We start from the raw sequence: 26,094 nt of genomic DNA, 5'->3' as shown, positions 1-26,094 counted from the left end.
GAGACTGATGGAATGTCCGTTTTCATAACTGTTACAGTTACTTTCAGTATCTGTGAGTAACGCCTGTCCTGACGGCTCACAACCTTCTGCTGCTTCAATCGGTAGATTCTTTGGGGGTGGAAACATGCTCTGAGAATTGTTCTCATTCTTTTTTCTTGAATAGCCTTCTCTTCAATCTGTATTTTGAAAAGAACTAATTCCTCCCTTATACTCTGATCAGAGTATAATTTAGAAAACAGTGCCCCTTTTGATTTACCATCTTTATCTTCAATTCAAATGATTTTGAAACTTTTAATTTCTAACCCCCTTTCAGTGTCTTCAACCTGCTTCTGCGGGGGATCGATGTAGCTTTGGAGCTTTTTCCCGTGGCCAGCGCAGCTTGCTCGATGGGCGTCACGTGGTGGCCCCTGGAGGAGGAGGAGGCCGGGGGAGACCTTGCACTGGGGACACAGCAGCTCCAGGTCCTTCTCACAGAACAGGGCCAGAGCCTGACTGTGCTGCTCACACAGGGCTTTCTCTCCCTGCAGCCTTCTCTTGCTCCTCCTGGCGGGAAGCTGCTTGAGGATACCAGTCACGTGACCTAACCGGATGTTCCTCTTCAAGTTCCTGTCAGGACAGTGGTGGAGGCAGACGGGACAGGGGAGGGTGTCCTGTAGGTCCTCCCAGCACTGGTGGATGCAGGAGCCACAGAAGTTGTGCCCACAGTCAGCGGTCACTGGGTCTCTCAGGTAATCCAGGCACATGGGACAGCTGGCCTCTGCCTGGAACTCCACCAGGGAGGCTTTGAAGGGCATTATTTAGTCAGATTTTTATCAAAGGAATCCCCATTAGAAAGTCTGGTTCTCCTGACGTGGGAAAAATGAGAAGCTAACGACTCCTCAGCCTCACTCTCCTTCCTAGCAGGTAGCACACAGCAAGCCACCGCCCCTACTTATTATACTTCTGCCTTGTTCCCATTAGTCTCAGAGGACGTTTCCATGAGGAACCACAGTATACACCGAGCAGAGATATTCCTGGCATTTCTCTTCTCATCTCAGGCCAGCCCAACTGAAGGACAGTTATGGAGTCCTATCAATCAGGCAAGAGCCATAACCCATGTCACACGTTGTTCCTATGGTCCAGAAGATAGTGTCACCTAAAACTGAAGCTCAGCAGAGCATGAACGCTGTCCTTTCAGTACAAATCCTGCGTTATTAATAACCGAAATGTTGATGAGGGGAAATTTTTTTACAGATGTATTCCACCTAAGAAATATAGTAGGAAATACAGACGTACATACTGATTTTGTTTCAAAAGAAGATATTGTAAAATCGAACAAATATAACAAAAGTAACAGCCACAACTACAACTCAAATGGCCAACAAATGGTAATTGGATCAAGAAACAGTATATCCTCACAGTAGAATAATGTTTAGGAATTCTACTATAAAATACTATCACAAAAAGGAATAAACTATTGACTCAGAAAACATGAAGGAACTCAAAATCATTATGCTGAGTGAAAGAAACCAGATCCTCCTCCTCCCTCCAAAAAATTGTACGTATACTATATATTCTTTCGTTTAAATAAAATCCTAGGAAATGTAATCTAATGGCGTAACAGAAAGCAAGAGAGTGGTTGCCTAAGGGTGGGACAGTAGGGGGGTGGAAGGACTATTAGGGGCCCCTAACATTGGGAGTTGCTGCATACAGTCATTATCTTAAGTGTGGTGATGGTTTCATGGATAGCTACACGTGTCAAAACTTACCAATGTTATACTATAAAAACCTAGAGTTAGTTGTATGTCAATTATTCCTTAAAATAGTTTTAAGTTCACAAAATTCCTTTCCTATTATGCACGTTTAGCCTTCAGTTAATTTTGTCCATTTTCCAGTTCTGTTCCTCTAGCAACCTCACAAGGTGGCTTGTCACTTATGCTGCTAGACAACACTGCTTATGGCAAAAATGATCCCTAATTGGTAAATTGCATTTGGTCTTGAAAAAACAAAAAATGCACTAAAAATACCTCATGGGAACACTCTAGCTTTGTCTCTTTTTGAGTATGGTGACTTTTGTGATTAGATATGTCCCTTGAAAGGACCATGGAAACTATGTCTTGATCCGTGAGGCTTTTTATCCAGTGATTCCCCCACCTGTCCAGCATGGATCTGGTCTCCTTGATCCTGATGGGTCACCTGGTAAGTGGGGGTGGGGGGTAAAGATTCCCACAGAAGAGAAGTACCTTGTGCTCTACTTCTGGGAAGCTGTTCTATTTCATATCTTTCTAATCTGATAGTAAGTGCAGCCTGCAATCGGCTTGTAAATCAGAACGTGTATAAAAAAATTTGTTGGGGCGCTTGGGTAGTTCAGTCTGTTAAGCGTCCCACTGGTGATTTCGGTTCAGGTCATGATCTCAGGAGTCGTGAGCTCAAGCAACGCATCGGGCTCTGCACTCAGCCGGGAGTCTGCTGCAGATTTGCTCTCTCTCCTCCTCTCCCTCTGCCCCTCTGCCTCTCCCCCTGCTCTCCCACACTCTCTCTCTCTAAAATCAATAAATAAAATCTTTAAAATAAAGTCTGTCTGGTGCAACAAGAAAATCATGCACATGTGAGCTCTGGCTGAGTATATGATGAAGAAAAGAATTGCTTTAATTGTGAGGATGAATATTTTTAAAAAGACAATCCTTACTTGGCTCAAATGTACTTTTTTTTTTAAGATTTTATTTATTTATTTATTTGACAGATAGCCAGCCAGCGAGAGAGGGAACACAAGCAGGGGGAGTGGGAGAGGAAGAAGCAGGCTCCCCGTGGAGGAGCCTAATGCGGGGCTCAATCCCAGAACGCCGGGATCACGCCCTGAGCCGGGGGCAGACGCTTAACAACTGAGCCACCCAGGCGCCCCATCAAATGTACTTAAATGTAATTAGTGCAGGAGAGAAAAGAGTGTGGTATAGATAATACAAGATCACCTGAGAGTTGATAAGTATTAATCCTAGATAATGGGTAGACAGGGGTTCATTTTGCTAATCTATTTTTTAATGTGTGTAAAATTTTCTGGTATAAAAGGAAAGAGTTCTGCTTCTGGCCTAACTCTTCCACTAAGAACAACTATGAAAGCAGATAAAATACACAAAGCAACTGATTGAAGGTACTGGAGAGCAAACAAGCTGTCAGGATCCACGTACCAAAAATCCTGGACGTAGCAGTACACTACACTGTTCTCCCTTTGTATCTGTCATGGGAGGGGGGCACTCTCCGCATGGGCAGTACATTCCTAGTTTCATATATAGTGTGTATGTATAGTATATGAAACATGGGCGTCTGTGCATCCTCTCTATATTCCCTGACGTGCCTGGAGTCATTGCCCCTCCCTCCTGCATCAAGTTATGCCTCTCGCTAGATTATCGTATCAGCGTATGAATGAGGTGTCATTGCTCCCCTCTCAGAAAAGAAAATCTGCTACAGATCTAACTCCTCTTGCCCAGGTACCAGCTCATTCCTCTGGTCTTTTCGTAGCAAAACTCCTTGGAAGAGCTTTCTGTACTTCCCCATTTCTCTTCTCGTTTCTTTTCAACTCAAGAAAAAGCAGGTGTTCACAGTCACCATTCCAAGAACACCTCTCCTCTTAAATTTATAAATGAGATCTACTTGTCTAAATTCAGTGGTCATTTTCTGTCCTCAACATGCTTGATCTAACGGCAGCATCTGACATACTTTGTAACTCTCGTGCTGACACACTCTTACTTTGGCTTTCAGTCTACCACACTCAAGGTTACTCTTTCCTTTCTGGCCATTTCTTTACATCTCTCTCCATAGGTTCTCCTGATCTCCATTACTTCTCAAGTAAATCAGAACTAGGGTGACCAGATACAGCAAATAAAAATGCAAGACAACCAGTTACATTTGAAATATTTCATAGGACTACTCACCCTAAATTTATCTGAAATTTATCTGAAATTAATTTTTTTAACGATTTTATTTATTTGACAGAGAGAGTGAGTACAAGCAGGGGGAGTAACAGAGGGAAAGGGAGAAGGAGAGGGGAGCCTGATGTGGGACTCAATCCCAGGACCCTGAGATCATGACCTGAGCCGAAGGCAGACACTTAACCAACTGAGCCACCCAGGCGCCCCTGAAATTCAAATCTAGGTGGGCATCTGTAGTTTATCTGGCAGCCCATACCGGAACTCCTGGGCTTGTTATCTATTTTATCTACTTTGCTCAGAGCCTGCTCTGAGTCATCATCACTTCTTGTCTCGATTATTATACTTACTAATGGTTTCTTGCTTTCCATCTATTTTTAACACAGTAGCCAAAGTCCCTGGTAAAATATAAACTGATCGTGTCATTTCTGTTCTAAACCTTCCGGTGTCTTTCCACTTTACTCAGCAAAAACCTATATCCCGGGGCGCCTGGGTGGCACAGCGGTTAAGCGTCTGCCTTCGGCTCAGGGCGTGATCCCAGCGTTGTGGGATCGAGCCCCACATCAGGCTCCTCTGCTATGAGCCTGCTTCTTCCTCTCCCACTCCCCCTGCTTGTGTTCCCTCTCTCGCTGGCTGTCTCTATCTCTGTCAAATAAATAAATAAAAAATCTTTAAAAAAAAAACCCTATGTCCCTAACATGACCTATAATGACCCAACATATACTTCCCCTCTTCCATTCTCTGACAGTCTCCTAAATTCTCTATTTCTGGTTCACTCTGTTCCAGCTCCCTCTCCCTGTGTCTCCCAACTCCTAGGGTGGGGCCAAGTCTGGTTTGGCCTGACTTCCACCAGCACACGTAGTGTATGTGGCCTGCCCAAGGAGGAATCCCAGGTACTTACGGTACAGCTGCCAGAAGCAGCTTCTTTGCACCTCCACCTGTGCCAAGGTGGTGGGGGCTCTGGGATTTCTATTCCCTGTTTCTCAGGGGACACTGAGCAACCCTCTCCAGCATCCTGAAACATTGGTAAAGCAGCCTCACCAGGATACCCCACTCCCAGCCTCAGCTGGTGCAGTGACCACAACTAGGGTCCAGGTAAGTCTCCAGCCCCTTCCAGAGCCCCAGCTCACCTGCAGCCACTGGGTGCTCACCCAGCCTTGCTCTGCTTGGGTTTTGGCTGTTTGGGGTGTAGAGAAGCCCATGTTTACATGCCTGAGGCCTGGGGGCTGCCCTCAAGAGATAAAAAGTAATTGTGGCCTCAAGAGAGAAATCATATGGAAAGTGTACACAGGGCGCCTGGGTGACTCAGTCAGCTAAGCGTGCGATTCTTGGCTTTGGCTCAGGTCATGATCTCAGAGGCATGAGATCCAGCCCCGTGTTGGGATCCATGCTGGACATGCAGTCTGCTTTGGATTCTCTCCCTCCCTCTGACCCTCCAAACTCCCTTTCCCCCACTCTCTCTCTCAATTAAAAAAAAAAAAAAAGAGTTTGTAGATCAATTCTAAAATTACAGCACGCATCAGAATCAGGTAGTGTTTATTAATACAAATTGCTAAGCCCAACCACCCTCTGATTCAGAGGGTCTGAAGGTGGGAAGGGACAAGAAGCTACAACTCTAACAAGCTCCCAGGTGATGCTGATGTTGGTTTGGGAACAACACTTTCAGAACCACTGGTATGAAGTAACAGGAGGCCACATATAACCTTTTGAATTCTCTGAGTGCCTCATTTGCCATTTCTTCAAGTTTCTAGTCCTTCACCAAAGCAACAGATCACTAATACATGTTGAACATAGTCATTCTCATTCTCTACCAGTATTCATATAATCAGAAATACAAAATAAGATCTGTTTAGGGGCACCTGGGTGCCACAGTCCCTTAAGCCTCTGGCTTTTGGTTTCAGCTCAGATCGTGATCTCAGGGTTGTGAGATCGAGCCCCACGTGGGGCTCCACACTCAGCAGAGTCTGCTTAAGACTCTCTCTCCCTCTCCCTGTTCCCTCCCCAGCTCTAAAATAAATCTTAAAAAAAAAATGCTTTCATTTGACTCTAAACCCTAACAGTTCATTTCCTTGGATATTTTGAGGGAACAATTCCAATTTCCATGGTGCTGGTGGCGGGAGCACAGGCAGACTTTAGCTGGAGCTATCCAGCCCGAGAGAACTGACATAATCAACTCTTCAACTCTGATTCAGGAATAAATGCTTTGAGTTACAGTATCTACTATTATCAAGCTTTTGCTTCCATCAATTTCACAGATTAGCAACATCAGACAGGGCCGCTCTGATCTCCGATCAAGACAAAAACAAGACTACTCTTACTGGATCTGACTATCAAAAAAGAACAGGCACATCATGAACACACATGACCAAAAATGACCAAATACCCACGTCTCCTGGAGAATGGGACTGACTGATAACTCTGCCCATTACGCTTCAGCCCATGATTTAAGACTCCAGTCATAGAATCCTCTTCCTCCCAGCATCCTATCAGAGCACTGCCCTGTTTCCTTAGATCCTCCAAATCACCTAACACAGCCCAAATCCTAAAATAAGTCCTTTCCACCACCACCTCACTGAAGCTCTCGGGAGGTTCTTCATGCTGTGTGTTCCTCACCGAGGGTGATAAACCAACCCACTCAAATGCAAGTGTGTTCCTGCACCGTTTGGATCGAGTGTGTTGACAGGGTAGAGGAGAGGTAGACCTTGTGGGAAGAGAGGGCGGAAGCAGGCTTCCCTCGTGGTAGTGGGAGGGACTGCGGGAGGTGGGCACGTGGTTAAAAAGGATTCTGATGTGCCCAGAATCACTGCTCTCAAGCCAAGTTCCAGCTCTGATCTCTGTGCTGAGTGCCAAGGCTGGGACCAGGGGGAGGAAACCGAAGGACTCACTTTAGGCAAAAAATTTAAGGGGGTAACCAACAAACTCAGTATTGAAGACAAACACTATTTTAAGGCAATATATTTTTAATTTTTTTAAGATTTTATTTATTTGAGTTAGAGAGTGAGACAGAGAGCGAGAGACAGAGCAGGAGCAGGGGAGGCACAGAGGGAGAGGGAGCAGCAGGAGCCTGATTCGGGGCTCGATCCCAGGACCCTGAGATCATGACCTGAGCCGAACACAGACATTTAACCGACTGAGGCACCCAGGTGCCCCAAGGCAGTATTTTTTAAAATCAAAATTAATGCAAAAAATACATGAGGAACAAAATGTCAAAATATCGAAGAGTATTGATTTTTCCTTCATAAATGCTTTCTTCCAAACTCATGTGTAACTAATTCATGTAGAATACCTGTTAAAATTGTATTTGATTCAATACTTTAATATTAAAAAAATTAAGTATTACAGATAATGTTCAAGTACCCCAAAACCATTCTTCTCATTCCTTTATGCAGCAGAATGTGGTACCTCTCAATCTACTATTAAAATAATATGAAACATTTGAAAGATATACAGAAGCAAAAAGAAAAATTTTAAAACAGTGTATTTTCATTAATCCACATTTATTGAATGTTAATTCCTGTTTGATTTTCCCCTTTTGGTTGCTGTCATTTCATTCACATATATATATATACCAAAGCACCTACTACTAAAAATATGGACACTGGGGGACCTGGGTGGCTCAGTCAGTTATCGTCTGATTTTAGCTTGCATCATTATCTCAGGGTCCTGGGATTGAGCCCCGTGACAGGCTTCCCGCTCAGTGGGAAGTCTGCTTCACCCTCTCCCTCTGCACCTCCCCCCAAGTTCTTTCTCAAATTAAATCTCAAAAAAAAAAAAGTGAACATTATCTTACAACACCTTTATAATACCTAAGAAAATAATCAATGCTTTTAATACGTAATCCAGGGGTAGGTGGCTCAGTTGGTTAAGCATCTGCCTTCGGCTCAGGTCATGATCCCAGGACCCTAGGATGGAGTCCCACATCGGGCTCCCTGCTAAGTGGGGAACCCGCTTCTCCCTCTGCCGCTGCTCGTGTGCATGCTTGCTCTCTCAAACAGATAAAATCTTTAAAAAAAAAAACTTAATCCATATTCAAACTTCCCCTAGCGGCTCGTTAATTGTCTTTTAAAATTCGGTTTGTTCAAATCACGAACCAAAGACCCAGGTTTCACATTTAGAAATGTTCAGTTCCATTACTTCTTGCCCTTTTGGCTAAAATCAAGTATAGAAATTTTCAGTTCCAACTGGCTTTTGGGGGGGGGGTATTATTTACTTAACTGCCTTGGTCATTCGCCTGGATAATTTCCACATAATTGTGTTGTTCCCTCATAGTGCATTTAGCTTATTCCCCTCTACTCCATGTATTTGCTATCAACTAAAGGTAGCTGCAAGGGTTTGTTGAATTCAGATTCAAATTTTGCAGCAAGAACAATTCATAGGTGATGCAATGTTGTTCAAAAAATTTCAAATGAGTGTACACATACTGTCTAGCTGTTCTACTTTAGTGATGCTATGATTGGTCAATGGGTTGGGTGGTGACAGCCCGACAGATCAATTAGAAAGGCTGGAACGAGCTCAGTTAAAGTGCTGCTGAAAACCTCAAGCACTGAAAGGAAACAAAGGTGTTATCTGCAAAAACATAATTGTCTTTTAGAAAACTCACAAGAATGGGTGCCCAGGGGGCTCAGGTCATGATCCCAGGGTCCTGGGATCTAGTTCCGCATCAGGCTCCCTCTGCCTGCTGCTCCCCCTGCTTGTGCTTGCTATCAAATAAATAAAATCTTAAAACCAGAATCAGATAAAACAAGAATCCAGATAAAATCTTGAGGGTATTTTTAGCAAGATTACTGTAAAATGTGTGTATGTGTAATGTGTATCAATATGTAAGCAACAAACAGAAAATACAATGTTTAAATAGTGAAACTTTACCCCCATGTTTATTGCAGCGTAAGGGTAGGTAAGCCAGGATAGGGAAGCACCCCAATTGTCCACCAACAGATAAAGATGTGCTATATAGAGCACACACATACAAATGGAAGATGACACTGCTGTTAGAGTACGAGATCTTGCCGTTTGCAACCACACGGATGGATCTAGATGTTATGCCAAGTGAAGTCAGTCAGAGAAAGAAAAAGACCATATGATTTCACTTCTACGTGGAAGCTAAATAACAAATGGAAAAATGAACCAAAAAAAGTAGAAACAGACTCATAACTACAGAGAACTGATGGCTGCCAGAGGGGAGGAGGTTAGGGGGATGGGCAAGATGGGTGAAGAGGAAAGGGAGATACAGGCTTCCAGTTACAGAATGAGTCAGTCACAGGAGTAAAAGGTACAGGAGAGAATATAGTCGATGGTATTGGAACAGTGTTGTATGGTGACAGATGGTAGCTACTTGTGATGAGCACAGCGTAACATAGACTTACCCAATCACGGAAACTAATTTAACTAATGTAACATTGTGTATCAGCATTGTATATTCATCACTGTGTATTCATCAGCAACACTGTGTATTCAAAAGAAGTGGAAGTTTTACAATTGCATCAAAAATATTAAATAGTTAGGAATTAATCTAAAATGAGTATGTATTGTGAAGAAAATCATAAATATTTAGGGGAAGGTATTAAGGAATACCTTTATAAATGCAAAAGGACACCATAGGCATGTGTGGGGAACACTCAATATAGCAAAGGTGCCAATTAAAATTACGGCTTCAGTGTAATCCCAATAAAATCCCCAAAGACATTATAGCATTAAGGTAAGCTGAAGAACAAAATGCCAAGAAGAATCCATATGTCTTCATATATATATATATATATATATATATATACACACACACACACACACACGTATATATATGTGATATATATTTTTTTTCATATATATGTGTGTGTGTGTATATATATATATATATATATAATTTTATCTTCATCCCATGACCAGATGCTCATCCGTAGCTCCCTGGACACTTTCTCCAGCATCTCTCAGTGCTCCAGGTTGACAATGGTGAGGAATCGCAGGGCCAATAAATTCCTTTTTCAAGGATCAGAGAAGAAATCCTTGGGGAACTGGATGGGAACCTGGACATGCTTTCCCAGGAGCCTAATGTCATTTCTCAGGTACTGGGCTTTGCAGGGAGGCAGAGCTGGCCGCCTGTATCCACTGTATTTCATGATCGATGCAATGACGCTTGGATGCAACTGCAGGTTAATGTGTCAGATGTGTCAGCACACGACCTCGAAGCCCAGCCAGGAGTAGGGGGACAGCACATCATAGAAGAGCTCCAAGGTGCATGGCAGGGCCTCATGTTGCAGCAGCACCCATTCACATAACTTTTAAAAATGCAATATACTACAATGAACTATACTCTATCAGGTGGGCGAAGATAATCTTCACAGAGAGAGCGAGAAATCACAAGCAGGGGGGAGAAGCAGACTCCCCACTGAGCAGGGAGCCTGATGAGGGACTCAATCCCAGGACTCTGGGATCATGACCCAAGCCAAAGGCAGATGCTCAACCGAGTCACCCCAGGTGCCCCAGAATACCATGGTAATTCTTCTGAGGGTTAGGGGGTGGGCAACTAGAAATATACATCAAAAGGTTCAATGTATACAGCTATAAACCGAATAATTATTCTTTGAAGAATGTGTGCTATTCAAATTTATAAAAATGCAAATATATGCAGTTTTCAATGAGATTTCTAGTATTTACACTTAGTTATGAATAAACATTTATCAGTCTAACATGAAAAGTCTGACATGAAGGACAGAGACCAAATAACCAGGAGGAAGGAGGTTAGAGGAGTAAATATAGGAAGCAAAATACAATTTCAAAAATACAAGAGATAAAATTCTTAAACAAGAAACTAACCACACCTACTATGTTCCAGGAGGAGCAAGTAGGCCAGGGTAGATAGAGGGGAGATTCTTTAACAGGAAAATCTGATAAAGTTACTCTCTCCCTCAAAAGCCTCGAAGGACCCATTTACTTAACTAAAATACCTAAAATGGCCTATTTGACCCTACAAAGGCTGGTGGTCCCCCCCCCAACTCACCTCTCTGACCTCACAACTCCTCCCCCACTCGCTCAACTCTCAGGCTTCCTCGCTGTCCCTGGTGTGCCAATCCCTTCCCTGTAACATTTGCTTCAGCCATTCCCTCTGCAGCGTTCCACCACTGCTATTCCCTCATCCAAAGTTCTGCTGAGTCCATGTTCTCTAAAATGCCTACCCTGACCACCCAAGTTCAGGCAGCTAACGCCTTCCACCATAGTACCTCACTCCCTGGACACTGATTTACTTTTCCCTGTACCCACTGTACTTTATTAGCTTCTAAGTTGCTGTATCAATTATTTATGATTATTTGATTATCTTTTTTCTCCCTTCTAGGAAGTATGTTGCTCAAGGACAGGAATCTTAGTTTTGCTCACCTAGTACAATTTCAGACTGAAGATATCCCTGATACTTAATTTTACGTGCCACTTTGCTGGGCCTCGGTGCCAGGTACATCATCAAACATTATTCTGGATGTTCCTCTGAGGGAGTTGTTGGGCAAGACCAACATTTAAATTGGTGGACTTTAAGCAGATTGCCCTCTAATGTGGGAGAGCCTCAAATCTACTGAAAGAGTGAATAGAATGAAAGTCTGACCTACCCTGAGCCAAGAGGGAGTTCTACCAGGAAATGACCTTCAGACTTGAACCGAAGCACACCATCTTCCCTGGGTCTCTAGGTTGCTGGTTTTTTAACACTGGCCAGGCCAATCTTCACAGGTTGCCCAGTCTCCACTACCATTTGAGCTAATTCCTTAAGATGAATCTTTCTCTAAAAAATACATCTTACTGGTTGTTTCTCTGAAGAATCCTGACAGAGTATCTCACCACTCAGCAAAATAAATGGACAAAGCTCAGAACACTAGGAATAAAAAAGATCTTTAAAACATCCTAAGAAAATGGTACCCAAGTATCAAGAATCAGACCAGTATCAAACTTCTCAGAACAACAGTATGTTTTGAAAATTAGGTAATACGACTTCCAAAGTTGCCATGTGTATCTGGCTTAACTGGCACCTCAGTATAGGCAGAACAAAATCATTTTGAAACATGCAAAATCCCCCAAATCTTAAAATATCAGGGGTAGGATGACACTCCAAATGAAAAGATAAACAAGTAGAAAGACACGGGATTAAACCAACAAGGAATTCAAGAACAGAGGCAACTCCCAGGATAGTGGGGACAGAGAAAGCTATACACATAGGGAGCTTGTTCAGACTGGAATGTGAAATCCAGAACCATGTCCACCAGGAAAAGAAGTATTAGACTATCTTTGATCTGTATAAATGTGTGTAGGGAAAGGGCCTCTAAAGGCCAAATCCTCAGTATCTATAGTAATCAGTCAAACTGTGTCAACTGATAATAGACACATTCAATAAAGAAAGAAGAAATATGGTACTAAGCGTTATGGAAGTAGGGGCGCCTGGATGGCACAGCGGTTAAACGTCTGCTTTCGGCTCAGGGCGTGATCCCGGCGTTCTGGGATCGAGCCCCATATCAGGCTCCTCTGATGGGAGCCTGCTTCTTCCTGTCCCACTCCCCCTGCTTGTGTTCCCTCTCTCGCTGGCTGTCTCTGTCGAATAAATAAATGAAATCTTAAAAAAAAAAAAAAAAAAGAGTTATGGAAGTAAACAGAAGAATCCACTAAAGGTAGATACATGGTAAGGATGACTGTGAAGACAACAACTTACTCAACTGTAAAAGAATGACTATAATTAAAAGACAACTTTTGGCAATTTCAACAGGAAATACTTTGTTGTATCTACTAAGTAGTATAATTCTCATACACTTTATCTAAGAAATTCAAAGCACTTGGCCATTGATACCTAAAACATCTATAAAATTGGCATTACTACCATGTTTTAATAGTCGGTAAAAATGAAGGAGAAAAATCTGTTCTGGTTTTTCAGCAGTAAACCTTAAGAGTCCAGGACTACTGAGACTAAATTTACTGGCTAAGCTACCCCGACACTGAAACGGTATTGTCCCCAGGTCCTTCATCGCTCATCATCTGTTACTGAAGAGAGTTTAAGAGGTTCAGGATCTACTCCAACATAGAAATAGGGACAAACGGCTTCTATGAAACAATCATTAAAATTACAGAGAAGAGATCCATCATTCATGTTGTAAAAGGAAACCTCACCCAACTCACAGTCCAGAAAAATGCCAATCTTACTGGGTCTTACTACAGGCAGAAGCTGGGTTCTTTTATGACCCAGAATAACATAAATGCTTTCAAAACATCTCCCAATTGCCCACAATCCACCCTCAGCTACCGCCCTACTCCCCCAATTCCTAGGAAAACAGTCTCGACACACCCCCAAGGTCCATTTAGGCTTGTTTCCCACTTCTACCTCCCAGTAATGCCGGCCAGAACTAAATCTCCTAGAACCCAGGACAGCAGGGCGGAGATAAAACCTCCTTGGGTTGTAACAAAGGTGAGTTTTTTTGTTTCCATATCGCACACTTTTTCTATCCTCAGAGACAATTAGCTGAGGGTGTGCTGTTTCAAGATCTAGAATCACATCTGCTCGAAATGGCTTGATCATTCTGTCCAAGCCAGAATACTGTGGAGGAAGGCTAAAGCCGTATTTCTTTAACTGGAACACAAAGAGCTCAGGGTATTTTAGGTTTTGGTACCTGTAGTAGATACCCTTAACGCGGGTCAGTAATTCCAGCTCTGACTGCACACACTTGCACTCTACCTCCTTCAGCAGATGTTTTAATGCGGAAACGTGATTTAAAAATGTTCTTCGGTTCTCATTTAGTTTCATTAAAATGTCCCTCTCTTCATCTTCCATCTGCCCAAGAAAAGCCTCCTGCTGATTCTGTAGAAACAGTCTAATTTGCTCAAATTCGGAAATGATTTCTTCTCTCCTATACTCTACCTTCTTTTTCAGGTCCACTATTTTGCTGGCTTGAAGACTTATCACTTTTTCTACTCGTTCCATGTTGTCCTTCAAGGGCTCAAGGCTATATTCTAGAATTTTCCTGTGAAAAGAGGCAGCTTTCTTAATGGGGCAAATGTAGTGTTTCTGATGTTGAACAGAGAAATTGCACTGTGTACATAAAACCTCTAGGTCCTTCCCACAAAAAAGGGTCAGAAACTGATTGGGCTTCTCACACACAGAATACTCTTCCTGCCTTTTCCTCTTGCTCCTTCTGACCTGCAGTTGTTTAGCAATTTCAGTCAAATTACTGAGCTGGCGGTTGCTCCTGAAGGTTTTGTTATGAAAGCAAAAACGGCAGATAGGACAGGGGAAGGTATCATCTAGATCCTTCCACATCATGTTGATGCAGGAGCGACAGAAGTTGTGCCCACAGTTTATAGTCACTGGGTCTTTCAAGTAATCCAGACAGACAGGGCAGCTAGATTCCTCTTGGAGTTGCACCAGGCCTGTCACAAATTCCATTGAGCCGACAACAGAAGTGGTGGGCAAGAATGCTCCCCTTGGCAAGGCCTGTCTTAAGCTCAAGACCCAGTGAGTAGATATCCTCCCCCAGACCTCACAGGTTTAGCTCTCACTGGCCCAGCACGCTGATGGCAGCCACTGAAGTCTTGTTTCAGGTCCTGCCCCTTAGCTTGAGGGCGAGAAGGATTCACTGTTTGCAGCTCTCTCACACACAGAGGAGCTCGCCTAAATTTAAGATTAACAACTTTCTTCTTCAAGAAAGTAGCCACAGGTCCAAGTAGGCAATCACTCCTGTGGATGAGAAAAGTTTTTAATTTTCAAAATCTCCTAGACTTGCTATCACAATATAATAATTAATTTAGGCAACAATCATCAATAACTGTAAAAACTATTCAGTGAGGTTTCTTGGATAATAATACATTCATAAAATCTCAAAATATCACTCTAACAATTATATTTTATTTATAGAGAGGAAAAATAAGTGCCTTTACAATGTAGAGATCTAAAGAATTCCTCCTGACCAATGAAAGGACGAACTGATGGCTGCAATGAGGAAAACATAACTTACAGAGTTATTTCTGCCCAAAAAAAGAAAAGAAAGAAATTCACCTCAATTTATTTATTTACTTTTTTTTAGGATTTTATTTATTTATTTGATAGCCAGCGAGAGAGGTAACACAAGCAGGAGGAGTGGGAGAGGAAGAAGCAGGCTCCCAGCGGAGGAGCCTGATGTGGGGCTCGATCCCAGAACGCGGGGATCACGCCCTGAGCTGAAGGCAGATGCTTAATGACTGAGCCACCCAGGCGCCCCTTCCTCAATTCAATCACAAGGAAACAATCACTAAAATCTAAACCATGGGAACATTGAACAAGTCAATGGTCTTCAACTCTATGCAATGGCACTGAAAAAAAAAAAAGGGAGAACTTCTACATTAAGAGACTAAAGAAACAACGAGAAATTTGTGATCTTAACTTTCTAGAGTCTAGATAGGCAGATAAACTGCTCTAAAGTGGATAGCCTAGGGGTGCCTGGGTGGCTGTTGGTGAAGCATCTGGCTTCAGCTCAGATCATGATCTCAGGGTCCTGGGATCAAGTCCCACATCGGGCTCCCTGCTCAGCAGGGAGTTGCCTTCTCCCTCTCCCTCTGCCCCTCCCCCTGCTTGTGCGAGAGAGCACACTGTCAAATAAATAAGTTCTTTTTTAAAAAATTAAAAAACAGGGGTGCCTGGGTGGCGCAGTGAATAAGCGTCTGCCTTTGGCTCAGGGCGTGATCCCGGCGTTCTGGGATCGAGCCCCACATCAGGCTCCTCCGCTAGGAGCCTGCTTCTTCCTCTCACACTCCCCCTGCTGTGTTCCCTCTCTCGCTGGCTGTCTCTCTGTCAAATAAATAAAATCTTAAAAAAAAAAAATAAACAAAGCGGATAGTATAGAATAGCAAAAATTTGAATATGCACTGTTTATTAGATAACAATAACATCAAAATTAAATTTCCCCGGATTCAGTAATTGCATCATAGCTACAGAAAATATCCTACTCCTAAGAAATATATTCTGAAGTATTTACAGAGGAAGGGGTCATGATCTTTGAATGTTACTCTGAATGAAGTATTACTTAAAAAAAAAACTCTACAAGAAAAAAAACTATGCATACTTATTTGACCAATATCCAATTCCTGGTTTTGATATAGTATTAAGAAACATGGGAATCTGGATGACAGATACATGAGACCTCTCTGTACCGTCTTTCCAAATTCCTGTGACTCTATTACTATTCTAAAGTATGAAAGTTTAAAAAAAAAATCACCTTCGGGCTCATCTAAATGTTTAAATCAAAGAGAAGTGGTGTAGTTCATTTTTCAGAGCATTGGGATACACAATTACTTATGTCCCTTTTCTTTCTACTCATTGACTTTACTGTGTATTATTTGGGCAGGCTGCCACTTTTTAAGATATAGGGACCTAGCATAGCAGCTTAACCTCCCCCAAGCTGCATTCAGCTGCCAGAGGATTAGGGTGCCACCCTTCTACCTGGTCAGCCTGCTTCCGTTCTTGCTCCCTTGTATCCATTCAAGTAATAAAAACTTTCTTGGAATATATAACTCGTAACATTCTAGAGCTTAAAATCCTCCAGTTTCTTTTTTTTTTTTTTAAGATTTTATTTATTTATTTGAAAAAGCGAGCAAGCACGCATGGGGGAGGGGCAGGAGAGGGACAAGCAGACTCCCCACTGAACAGGGGGCCCAATGGGGGGCTTCCTCTAGTTGCTAAAGGTACTTGAAATCCTCAACTCCTCAACATGGTGTACAAACCCCCGTACCACTTCCCTTTGAGTTAAACATTTGGATGAGCCTGAAGGTGATTTTTCTAAAACTTTAATACTTTGAAATAATAATAGATTCACAGGAACTTTGAAAGATAGTACAGAGAGGTACCTTGTATCTGTCATCCAGATTCCCATGTTTCTTAACAGGCTGAATACTGACCATACTTGTCACTCTGACCTTGACTTCTATCCTCCTTGTTTCACTGCAGTGGTAATTGTCTTGGTTGAACATGCTGAGGTAACTGCATGTACCATCTATCCAGAAATCTCTGTACACCTTGGCCTTTCCCTCTGATCTTCTTTCTCCAATTTTATCTCCTCAGGGAAGTGGTTTCTACTCACCTCGTCTAACACGTATCTAACACATACCTTGAATCCAAGTAACTCGCCAGATCTTTTGGCCACTGTCATCCACACGTGTGTGTGGATAGCAGGGTTCGTGTCCTGTGTGTGGATGGCAGGAATGGGTTGGTAGAAGGTGGGTTTTCCAACATAGACTGACCCACAGCTCGTATCTCCACTTCCTCTGATCTGGCAGGGCTCAAGATTTTTTAGACTCTTCTGTGTTAATCTCCCACCTCGGTATTCCCTCTAACTAGCGACCCTTTCCTCACATTTTCAAGAGGTGGAATTCTAAGGCTTTTGGAGAGAGCTCAAAAGTCTCTGGTGTGTCAAACACTGTGCTGAGTGCCTTCCACACAGTCACTGACTCTCCCAACTTTGTCAATTAGTGCTGGGAGAGGTGCTCTCACACAGGCCCTGACTGTCCCTGCATGGTCTCTTGGTGTGCCAAGAATGCAGGGCCCTCACTGCTCTTCACTCGGGCCATTTCTCTTCCCTGAAAAAGGAGGCAAAGTCTCCTCGGGGGACCAAGAACAGGCTTGCTGTAATAGTGGACAGCCAAACTCAAAGAGTTCTTTGGCTGTGACAAACCTATGGTGTACACAGCATCCAGCTCAGGAGACTTGGGAGATACGTGGCACCGACACCAACCTGATGCTCAAGCTGTGGGCTGTGCCAGTAGTAACTGAGTCCCGTGTCTGAGCCAGGAGTGTGTGTCGTCTGGCAGCAACCATGAACATCAACAGGCTAACCTATTTGCTTCGAGTAGGGTGAAATCTTAAGCCTTGACAGTTGGGAGTTGAAATCCTTAATTATAGCTGTGAAACTTAAATTGATGAGAATTGAACAGACTTATCCAAAGTCATAATACTAACTGCTATTAACTACTAGCATATTAAACCATTAAGCACACTACGCTCTTCTTGGTACTCCTGTGACATAAGTAGAAATATCTATTTGGTCTTTGGCCCAGGTTCCTGACATAGGGCTCTTAACATCCTTAGACTCACCGTGGTAGTGGTAAGGGTTCATTTTACATGCTAATGAGATGAGTGATGGCTGAGGACCCCTAGATAACTTCAGAATGGAGGTGTGTCACCAGAAAGGCCTAGGCAAGATTAGAGGGTTGGGACTATCAGCCCTAACCTGCATCCTCTTGGGCAGAGGCTCTGGAGTTGCAATCACCAAGGGCCAGTGATTTAATCAACCGTGCAAATGCAATGAGACCTGGATAAAAACCGCTAAATGTTGAGGTTTAAGGTTTAGAGAACTTCTGGGTTGGTGAATACATCCAAGTGCACTGGGGATGGCATGCAGCGCCTGCCCAGAAGAGTAAGTGGTATTGTGCAGAGAAGAGGGACCACAACAGGCCTAAGGCTGCCGTCCTTAGAAAGGCCTGCTTGCAAGGGTGCCCCTTGGCTCCTGTCTCAGAAGTTGGATTTTGGAACAGTTCCCACCATTCCCTGGTAACAGTGGCTCACTGAGCCTAAAATGTTGGTACAACTAATGCGGTTTATGCTAGCTACCAGCATTCGTTCTGATAACCTAGAAATTTGATATATTCTAAGCAGAGGCTGACCTCATGACCTGTTCCCAAAGAAAAAAGCCTTGGACAATGAGCTTCTAAGAGCTTTCCTGGTGGACATTTCACATGTGTTATCGTAACTTGTTGCTAAAGGAATTAAATGGGTCCTATGTGACTTAACTGGGAAAGAACTGTTGAATGTTTGTTATGGTTTCCTCCAGACTTCAACTCATGAGACTTTTCCTTCTGCCAATTTTGCTTTGCGTCCATTCACTATACTCAGTCTTAACTGTGAGTACACTTTACACTGAGCCCCCGAGTCCTTGTAGCAATGTCTGAATGTAAGGTAGTCTTGGGAACCCATAGACACAAGTATTATTAGAAAAATCTTATAAAGCTTCTAGAAATCTAGCCCAACTACCTACATACTTATAATATCATGTAATGTATTAAAGTATATATTATAGCACTATTTTAGTCTAAAAACACTATACATCTTATTGTTTCTTACCGTTTCATGAGTAAAAAAGGTGTTAATTACTCATGGTAGTTTGGCAAAGAAAGTTTGCATAGATTCTAATTTTGAAGAAGCAATAAGGTATTACATTAAACATTTTTAAATGATTTTTTTAAAAATTTGTTTGACAGAAAGAGAGCACAAGCAGGGTGAGTGGAAGAGACAGAAGCAGGCTCCCCGCTGAGCAGGGAGCCAGATGCTGGGCTCCGTCTCAGGACCCAGACATCATGACCTGAGCCAAAGGCAGACACTTAACAGACTGAGCCACGCAGGCATCCCTACATTAAACATTTTTATTATATTGCAATTGGAGGATAGCAAGATATGCTATCCCAAAACATGCCTCTTTGGCATAAAGATGATTTTGAGCTGATTATTTGAAAAACAGACACAGAAGCTCTGAAAACAGACTAGAAGCTACCCTTTTGTAATCGCAATTTACAACACAAACATGGCCTGTGCGAGGAAGAGAACTCGGTATAGGTAACTTCTTCACCTGGGAGACTAAATCCTTGTCAGGGCCAACTTTACCATGCATTTTCTCTTTTCACTGTCCTGTGAATCACCTTCCTCCCCATGCATTTTCTCTTTTCACTGTCCTGTGAATCACCTTCCTCCCCTATTTCCAGATCTCTTTCCTTAGTTCATTCAGGATGAACTGCCTGGTTGCCTTTTTGAGTCTCACCTTTGTGAGTCTCCCTTATATACAGATGTGAGTACATAATTAATTTTTTTTCTCCTGTTACTCTGTCTTTTATTACAGATGGGGGTCTCAGCCAAAAACCTAGAGGGGTAGAGGGATAACTATTTTTCCTCTCCCACACTAAAGTAATGTGTCTTGTAATTCTTTTTGTTTTCCAATCTAACTTTTCATGAGTAACACTGTCACAACAAGGTCCCTAATCTTTGTTTAAAATTCCATATTTGGGGGCACCTGGCTGGCTCAGTTGGAAAAGTGAGGGATGCCTGATCTCAGGATTGTGAATTCAAGTCCCATGTTGGGTGCAGAGATTACATACATATAAATTTAAAAAAATAAAATTCCGTATTTTATGGATACTTTGGGGCTGGGTAAATATGAAAGGAAGTTTTAAGAATATTGCCCAAGGTTTATAGCTAGTATATTTTAAAAAATAGGAATGGAATTTTTGAAATCAGAACAGCTATATGGCTTTAAAGAGTATTTCATTTACTTATTATATTTCTTAAAAGATTCACTTATTTGAGAGAATGCATGGGGGGGAAGCAGAGAGAGAGAGAGAGAGAGAGAGAATCCTCAAGCGGACTCCCTGCTGAGCTCAGAGCCCAATGCTCAGGACCCCAGTGTCACGACCTGAGCTTAAACCAAGAGTCAGCCACTCAACTGACTGAGCAACTCAGATGCCCCTAAAAAGAGTATTTCATTTAAAATAAAAAAGAGGTGGGTGGTGTTCCTGCACAGATCCAGGTTCCTAGTGGGTCCTCCCCTTCCCACATACTTAAGTCCTCTAACCCACCCTTCTAGACCCAGACCACAAAATTTAACGAACAACTTTGGGGCCATTTTCCCACTCCAAGCTACAAACAGCCTACTATTGTCTATTGTCTTCTCTATTCCTTCAATTAGTTCCGTAACTCCACAGCAACACTTTTTCATTACTGTAAGAGTAAGACTTTGAGGACACTAACATCTGGTCCCTACTCTTATTTCCCGACTCCACATATTCATAGCACAGATCATACTTGCGGTTTTACATTTATTTTTGTCAGCTTTTGGTTAGTGACATGGGAATGGATGATTCATGATCTGAATTCTTCTTCATTTTTCCTCAAAGCTGTATTACCTACTTTTATTCTTGTGGCTGCTGAAAAATATTGGCTAATATGAACTCAATAAATATTAAGCTAATAAACCAAACTTGTAGTAGATTCCAAGCTCTCAAGATTCAACCCACGCGAAGTGAAATCATGCTTAACATACCAGAGCCTCGCCTTATCGTTTAAAAAAAAAAAAAAAAAGGATAGTTCCCTACCTACAAGGCCTACAAATAAGGGCTACAGGGTGACTGACTACACCATGGAGGTGCCAGCACTGTAGGTTGGAGGACCCTACCTTAACACCCTAACAATCCTCCTTCGGAGAGCATGTGGCCACTTTGCAAACTATCATTCCAATAAAAACCTCCTCACTTCACGCAGTCTCACAACCTCCATTATGACTACATGCGTCTGAGCTGCGGCCAGGGATCCTATACTTTTTTAAAAACATATTTATTTGAGAGAGAGAGGGTGCGCATGTGCACGCGCCTGAGAGAGAGAAAAACGGAGAGCCGGCGGGAGGGCAAGCACAAGAAGGGGGAGGGGGAGAAGCAGGCTCCCCGCTGAGCAGGAAACGGGCCTGACATGGGACTCGATTCCAGAACCCCAAGATCACGACCTAAGCCAAAAGCAGACAGACGCTTAACCGACTGAGCCACCCAGGCATCCCAGCCAAAACTTATTTTAAAAAGAAGTACAGGGGGTGCCTGACTGGCTCAGTCGGTTAAGCGTCTGCCTTTGGCTCAGGTCGTGATCCCAGGGTCCTGGAATCGAGTTCCCCCCATCGGGCTTCCTGCTCAGCGGGGAGCCTGCTTCTCCCCCTCTGCCTGCCGTTGCCCCCGTTTCCACTCTCTAACAAATAAATAAAATCTTTAAAAAAAGAATTTTCGGTGGAGGGCGGTTGGAGGCAGAATCCTGTGTTCCTCAAAGAGATTTACAGAGTCTGAGGAGAACCAGGGTCGCGCACAAGCCTCGACCCCGAAATCAGGAGCCCATAAGATGTTCAGGCAGCCCCGGCTCAGCTAAGCCTCATGACGAAAGACCCTGCTTACCTGAAATACACCGCTCAGTGGCTCAAGCGGGAGACTGCGCACTTGATCTCAAAGACAGGGTGCTGCAGGTCAGTGATCCCGACATGCTCCTCGGTGTGTGTGAGTTTCTGTGTCAGAGGCGCGTATTTGTTCCGTGCTGTGATTGGCCGTTCCCCGGGAAGTGGGCTGGTGTGGGATCTGCGCATGCTCAATGGCCATGCTTGGACGGGGAGAGTGGGAAGAGGTCCTGAGGAGAGCTGGGACTCGGTAAGGCTCAGTGACCAAGATCATTAGTCCTAGTGTAATTTGGGTTATTAATATGTCTAGTCCTGTGAGAAACTTGGGAGCCAAAGTAAGGCCAAACCGTACTTGCAGGCTGGTTTTAAAATCTGCAATATCCCATCCTCCTTGCAGACAGTGAAGGAATGATTCTGCACTGTAATCGTTTCAGCTCGTGTGGGATTACAGGTTGTTGAAGGTGAGGCGGTAGTTAGCCTTGAAAGAACAAGCCTCTTTGGATCAATTTGCATCTCAGTGAGTGCTTGGGTGGGTCTGTCCCACCCTGTAGATTATGCCCACCAACTGAGGCTGCCCAGGTCTCTCCTTGAAGTGTCTTTTAAGGTGAGTCAGTTGGACAACTTGAGGATAAAACCTTCAAGGCTGAAGGTTCAAGAATTGAGATGCCTCTTAACTCTTAGAACTTGTACTGTGGGACTGAAAGAGGCTAATATTTGCAGAAGAAATAATAAAATTAATGTATCACCTTATAATTGAAATCATAGGGCTAGATTCTCAGGAGAATAACCTACTGTTATGTGGTCATCATTCAGATGATCCAAATATATTTCTCATACATATTTGGCCTTTGTCTATGGTTTCTGTTTCACAGCCCCCCAAACCCTTGTAACTTCGGGGGTGACAAGAGTAATGGAAGCATCTTTTGTTGCAATATTTAGTTTCCTGTCCTCAGTTCCTTCAGTGTGTAAAGGTGAAATGGGTGTTTGGTTATTCATAACCAGCCCCTTTCAACCACAACTGTCAATGAGGTGACTTTTAGAAATTCCCTAAAGATCTTGGGGATACTGTTTGCCAGGAGAAATTACTGAGAATGGAAGGTTGGAACTTTTGGTCCCACCCTGATTTCTAGAGAGGGGAGGGAGACTGGAGGGTCAATCAGTCACCGATGACCAATGATTTAATCAGCCATGCTTAAGTAATAAAACCTCCACAAAAAACAAAGAAGGGGGCTCCTGGGTGGCTCAGTCAGTTAAGCGTCTGCCTTTGTCTCAGGTCATAATCCCAGAATTCTGGGATGGAGCCCCAAGTCAGGCTCCCTGCTCAGCGAGGAGCCTGCTTCTCCCCCTCCCCCCACCAGGCTTGTGTTGTCTCTCGTGCGTGTGCTCTCTCTGTCTTTCTCTCTCAAATAAATAAAAATCTTTAAAAACAAAACAAAAAAGGAGGGGGGTTTGGAAAGCTTCCAGATTGGTGAGCCAGAGAGTTCCCTTGTGCCACCATGCTGGGCCCCAGACTCCGCAAGGACAGAGTCTCCTTTGGAATCTTGCTCTACGTGTTGCTCCATTTGGGTGTTGATTCTTATCTTTCAGTATCCTTTAGATATAATCCATTGAGTAAATGGAAGGTATTTTAAGCTAACAAATGGAAGAAAACATAATGGGGAAATAATAACAGAGGAGAGGACAGCCTACAGGCTTTCCAGAAAACATTCATTACATTTATAATATTTCCCGTTTAGGCATTTACCCAAGTTTGCAACACATTTTAAAATAAAATGAACTTTATGTGAGGACATGGACAAACTCCTAGATAAAATTTTCAGAGAAAAATTTACAGAATACACAGGACGCTCCCATTTCTTGAATCCATACACACACTCGTACCATACACACGCTCATATGCATAGGTTATTTGGGAGGTATGCAGACGAAGCTGCTCCAGGTAATGTCTAGATTCTAGGGAACTGACTGGAGCACACAAAGTCGCCATGTAAACCTTTTCACTCATGAATTGTTTTCATGACCTTCAGAAGACCATTTTAATTTTTTGTTAAGATTTATTTGTATAAGAGAGAGAGAAAGAGCATGGGGGGGGGCAGAGGAAGAGAGAGAATCTGAAGCAGACTCCCCGCTGAGTGCAGAGCTGCCTCAGGGTCAATGTCACTGCCAAAACCAACAGTGGGATGATGAACCAACTGTGCCACCCACGCGCCTCCCACCCCACCATTTTAATTTTAAAGTTTCAAACTGATATTTTCGGGTGCAGGCATTTGTGTTCGTAATTAAAGGAAAATCTTTTCGCTCTGTTACGTGCTGTCTTCAGGAGATCTATAATACTTGTTTGCTTTCCTCACTCTCTGTGACGCTAGTAGGCATGCTGATCATTGCCTAAACCAATCAATAAATTTGGGGTTGCAAAATGGTAATGGTCTTCTACCTTATTTTATTTTTATTTTAAGATTTATTAATTTGGGGTACGTGGGTGGCTCAGTCAGTTAAGCATCCAACTCTTGATTTTGGCTCAGGTCATGATCTCGGGGTCCTGGGAATGAGCCCCACATTGGGCTCTCTGTTCAGCAGGAAGTCTTCTTCTCCCTCTGCCTGCCGCTCCCCCTGCTCATGCTCTCTGTCTCATGCTCTCTCTGTCTCAAACAAATAAATAAAATATTTTTTAAATGATTTATTTATTTTAGAGAGAGAGAGACAGAGCACGACAGAGGAGGGGCAGAGGGGGAGAGGGAGAAAGAGAATCTAAGCGGACTCTGCACTGAGTAGAGCCTGACTCGGGGTTGGATCCCATGACCCTGAGATCACAACCCAAGCCGAAACCACGAGTTGATCGATGCTCAACCGACTGGACCACCCAGGCACCCCCATTCTATCCTATTTTAAATACTAGTGGAATATATGTTTGGTAGTAACTTTTCTTGTTATTTGACCAACGTGAAGTGCCGTTTGTGTCAAAAGGGAAGAATAAATACTTCACTGGGCATCCTTTTAAAAGGGGAATATTGGGGGGCGCCTGGGTAGCGCAGTCGTTGAGCGTCTGCCTTCGGCTCAGGGCATGATACCAGCCTTCAGGGATCGAGTCCCACATCGGGCTCCTCCGCTGGGAGCCTGCTTCTTCCTCTCCCACTCCCCCTGCTTGTGTTCCCTCTCTTGCTGGCTGTCTCTCTCTCTGTCAAATAAATAAATAAATAAAATCTTTAAAAAAAAAAGTTGGGGGGGAATATTGGGACGCCTGCGTGGCTCAGTCGGTTAAGCATCAGCCTTCGGCTCAGGTCATGATCTGAGGGTCCTGGAATCGAGCCCTGCATGGGGCTCCCTGCTCAGCGGGGAGCCTGCTTCTCCCTCTCCCTCTGCCTGCCTCTCCCCTTGCTTGTGCTCTTGCTCTCTCTGTGTCAAATAAGTAAATAAAATCTTTAAAAAACAAAAGGAAAATATCTTTGGGTTGGGGCACCTGGGTGGTGCAGTCAGTTAGGTGATCGACTCTTGGTTTCAGCTCAGGTCTACATCTCAGGGTTGTGAGATCAAGCCCTGAGTGGAGCTCTGCACTCAGCCCAGAGTCTATTTCAATTTCTCTCTTCCTCTCTGTCTGCCCCTCCCCACCCCACATTCTCTCACTCTCTCTCTCTCTCAAATAAATAAATCAATCTTTTTTAAAAAGTGGGAGGGGGGATATCCTGTCCCTGGGAACAATATAGTGCTGGTAATTGGGTTTTTTCCTCACCAAGAAGACTCCACAGTGACCTTCAGTTCATTTGAGCCAGTGAATATAGGAAGATCAGTAATTCTGTGGAGATCTGTGGCTCTTCTTGGAAGATTCCTCTGGAAATAAAGGAAGAGAGACAGAAGCAAACTTCAGGGACTGTATCTTCCTAGGTACTGATTTCTAAAAGGAGAAGACTGAGGATTCACCAGCTTCTCATTTGTCCTTAGCTCCTGGAGAACCAGCCCCCCGCCCCCCACCTTTTGGAAATCTTTTCCTTTGTTATTGAGAAATAATTGGCATACTGACTGTGTAAGTTTAAGGCGTGCGGCATGATGGATGGTTTGATTCACATATATTGTGAAGTCAGTCCTTTCTTAAGACAGAAACCTCAGAAAGAAACCCTTCCTGCACAATGGCTTATAAAACCAATCTAGCCAAGCTCCAAGCGGAGAGGCCAGCTGCCCCATCTGCCTGGATTACCTGAGAGACCCAATGACCCGTGACTGCAGGTGCGGTTTCTGTGGCTCCTGCT

At 43.4% G+C, this 26,094-nt stretch overlaps 2 protein-coding genes across 2 annotated transcripts; both read right to left on the bottom strand.

The window, feature by feature from the left end:
- Positions 1 to 272: 272 nt before the first annotated feature.
- LOC103658133 (putative tripartite motif-containing protein 61) lies at positions 273 to 794 on the bottom strand. The gene has a single exon (XM_008685611.2). It carries the CDS (start codon positions 792 to 794, stop codon positions 273 to 275), a length of 522 nt encoding a protein of 173 aa, XP_008683833.2.
- Positions 795 to 12,859: 12,065 nt separating this feature from the next.
- On the bottom strand, positions 12,860 to 14,349 carry LOC103658124 (tripartite motif-containing protein 60-like). The gene has a single exon (XM_008685601.1). It carries the CDS (start codon positions 14,299 to 14,301, stop codon positions 12,886 to 12,888), a length of 1,416 nt encoding a protein of 471 aa, XP_008683823.1. The 5' UTR covers positions 14,302 to 14,349; the 3' UTR covers positions 12,860 to 12,885.
- Between the last annotated feature and the right edge of the window lie 11,745 nt (positions 14,350 to 26,094).

This window comes from Ursus maritimus, unplaced genomic scaffold, assembly GCF_017311325.1.
Source record: "Ursus maritimus isolate PB19 unplaced genomic scaffold, ASM1731132v1 scaffold_11, whole genome shotgun sequence".
Lineage (NCBI taxonomy): Eukaryota > Metazoa > Chordata > Mammalia > Carnivora > Ursidae > Ursus > Ursus maritimus.
Note: the sequence above shows the minus strand (reverse complement) of the source record. Positions and strands in the feature narration are given on the sequence as shown.

What these genes read in the sequence shown, in the direction of transcription:
- LOC103658124 (XM_008685601.1), bottom strand. Translation starts at nt 14,301, where the DNA reads ATGGAATTTGTGACAGGCCTGGTGCAACTCCAAGAGGAATCTAGCTGC.
- LOC103658133 (XM_008685611.2), bottom strand. Translation starts at nt 794, where the DNA reads ATGCCCTTCAAAGCCTCCCTGGTGGAGTTCCAGGCAGAGGCCAGCTGT.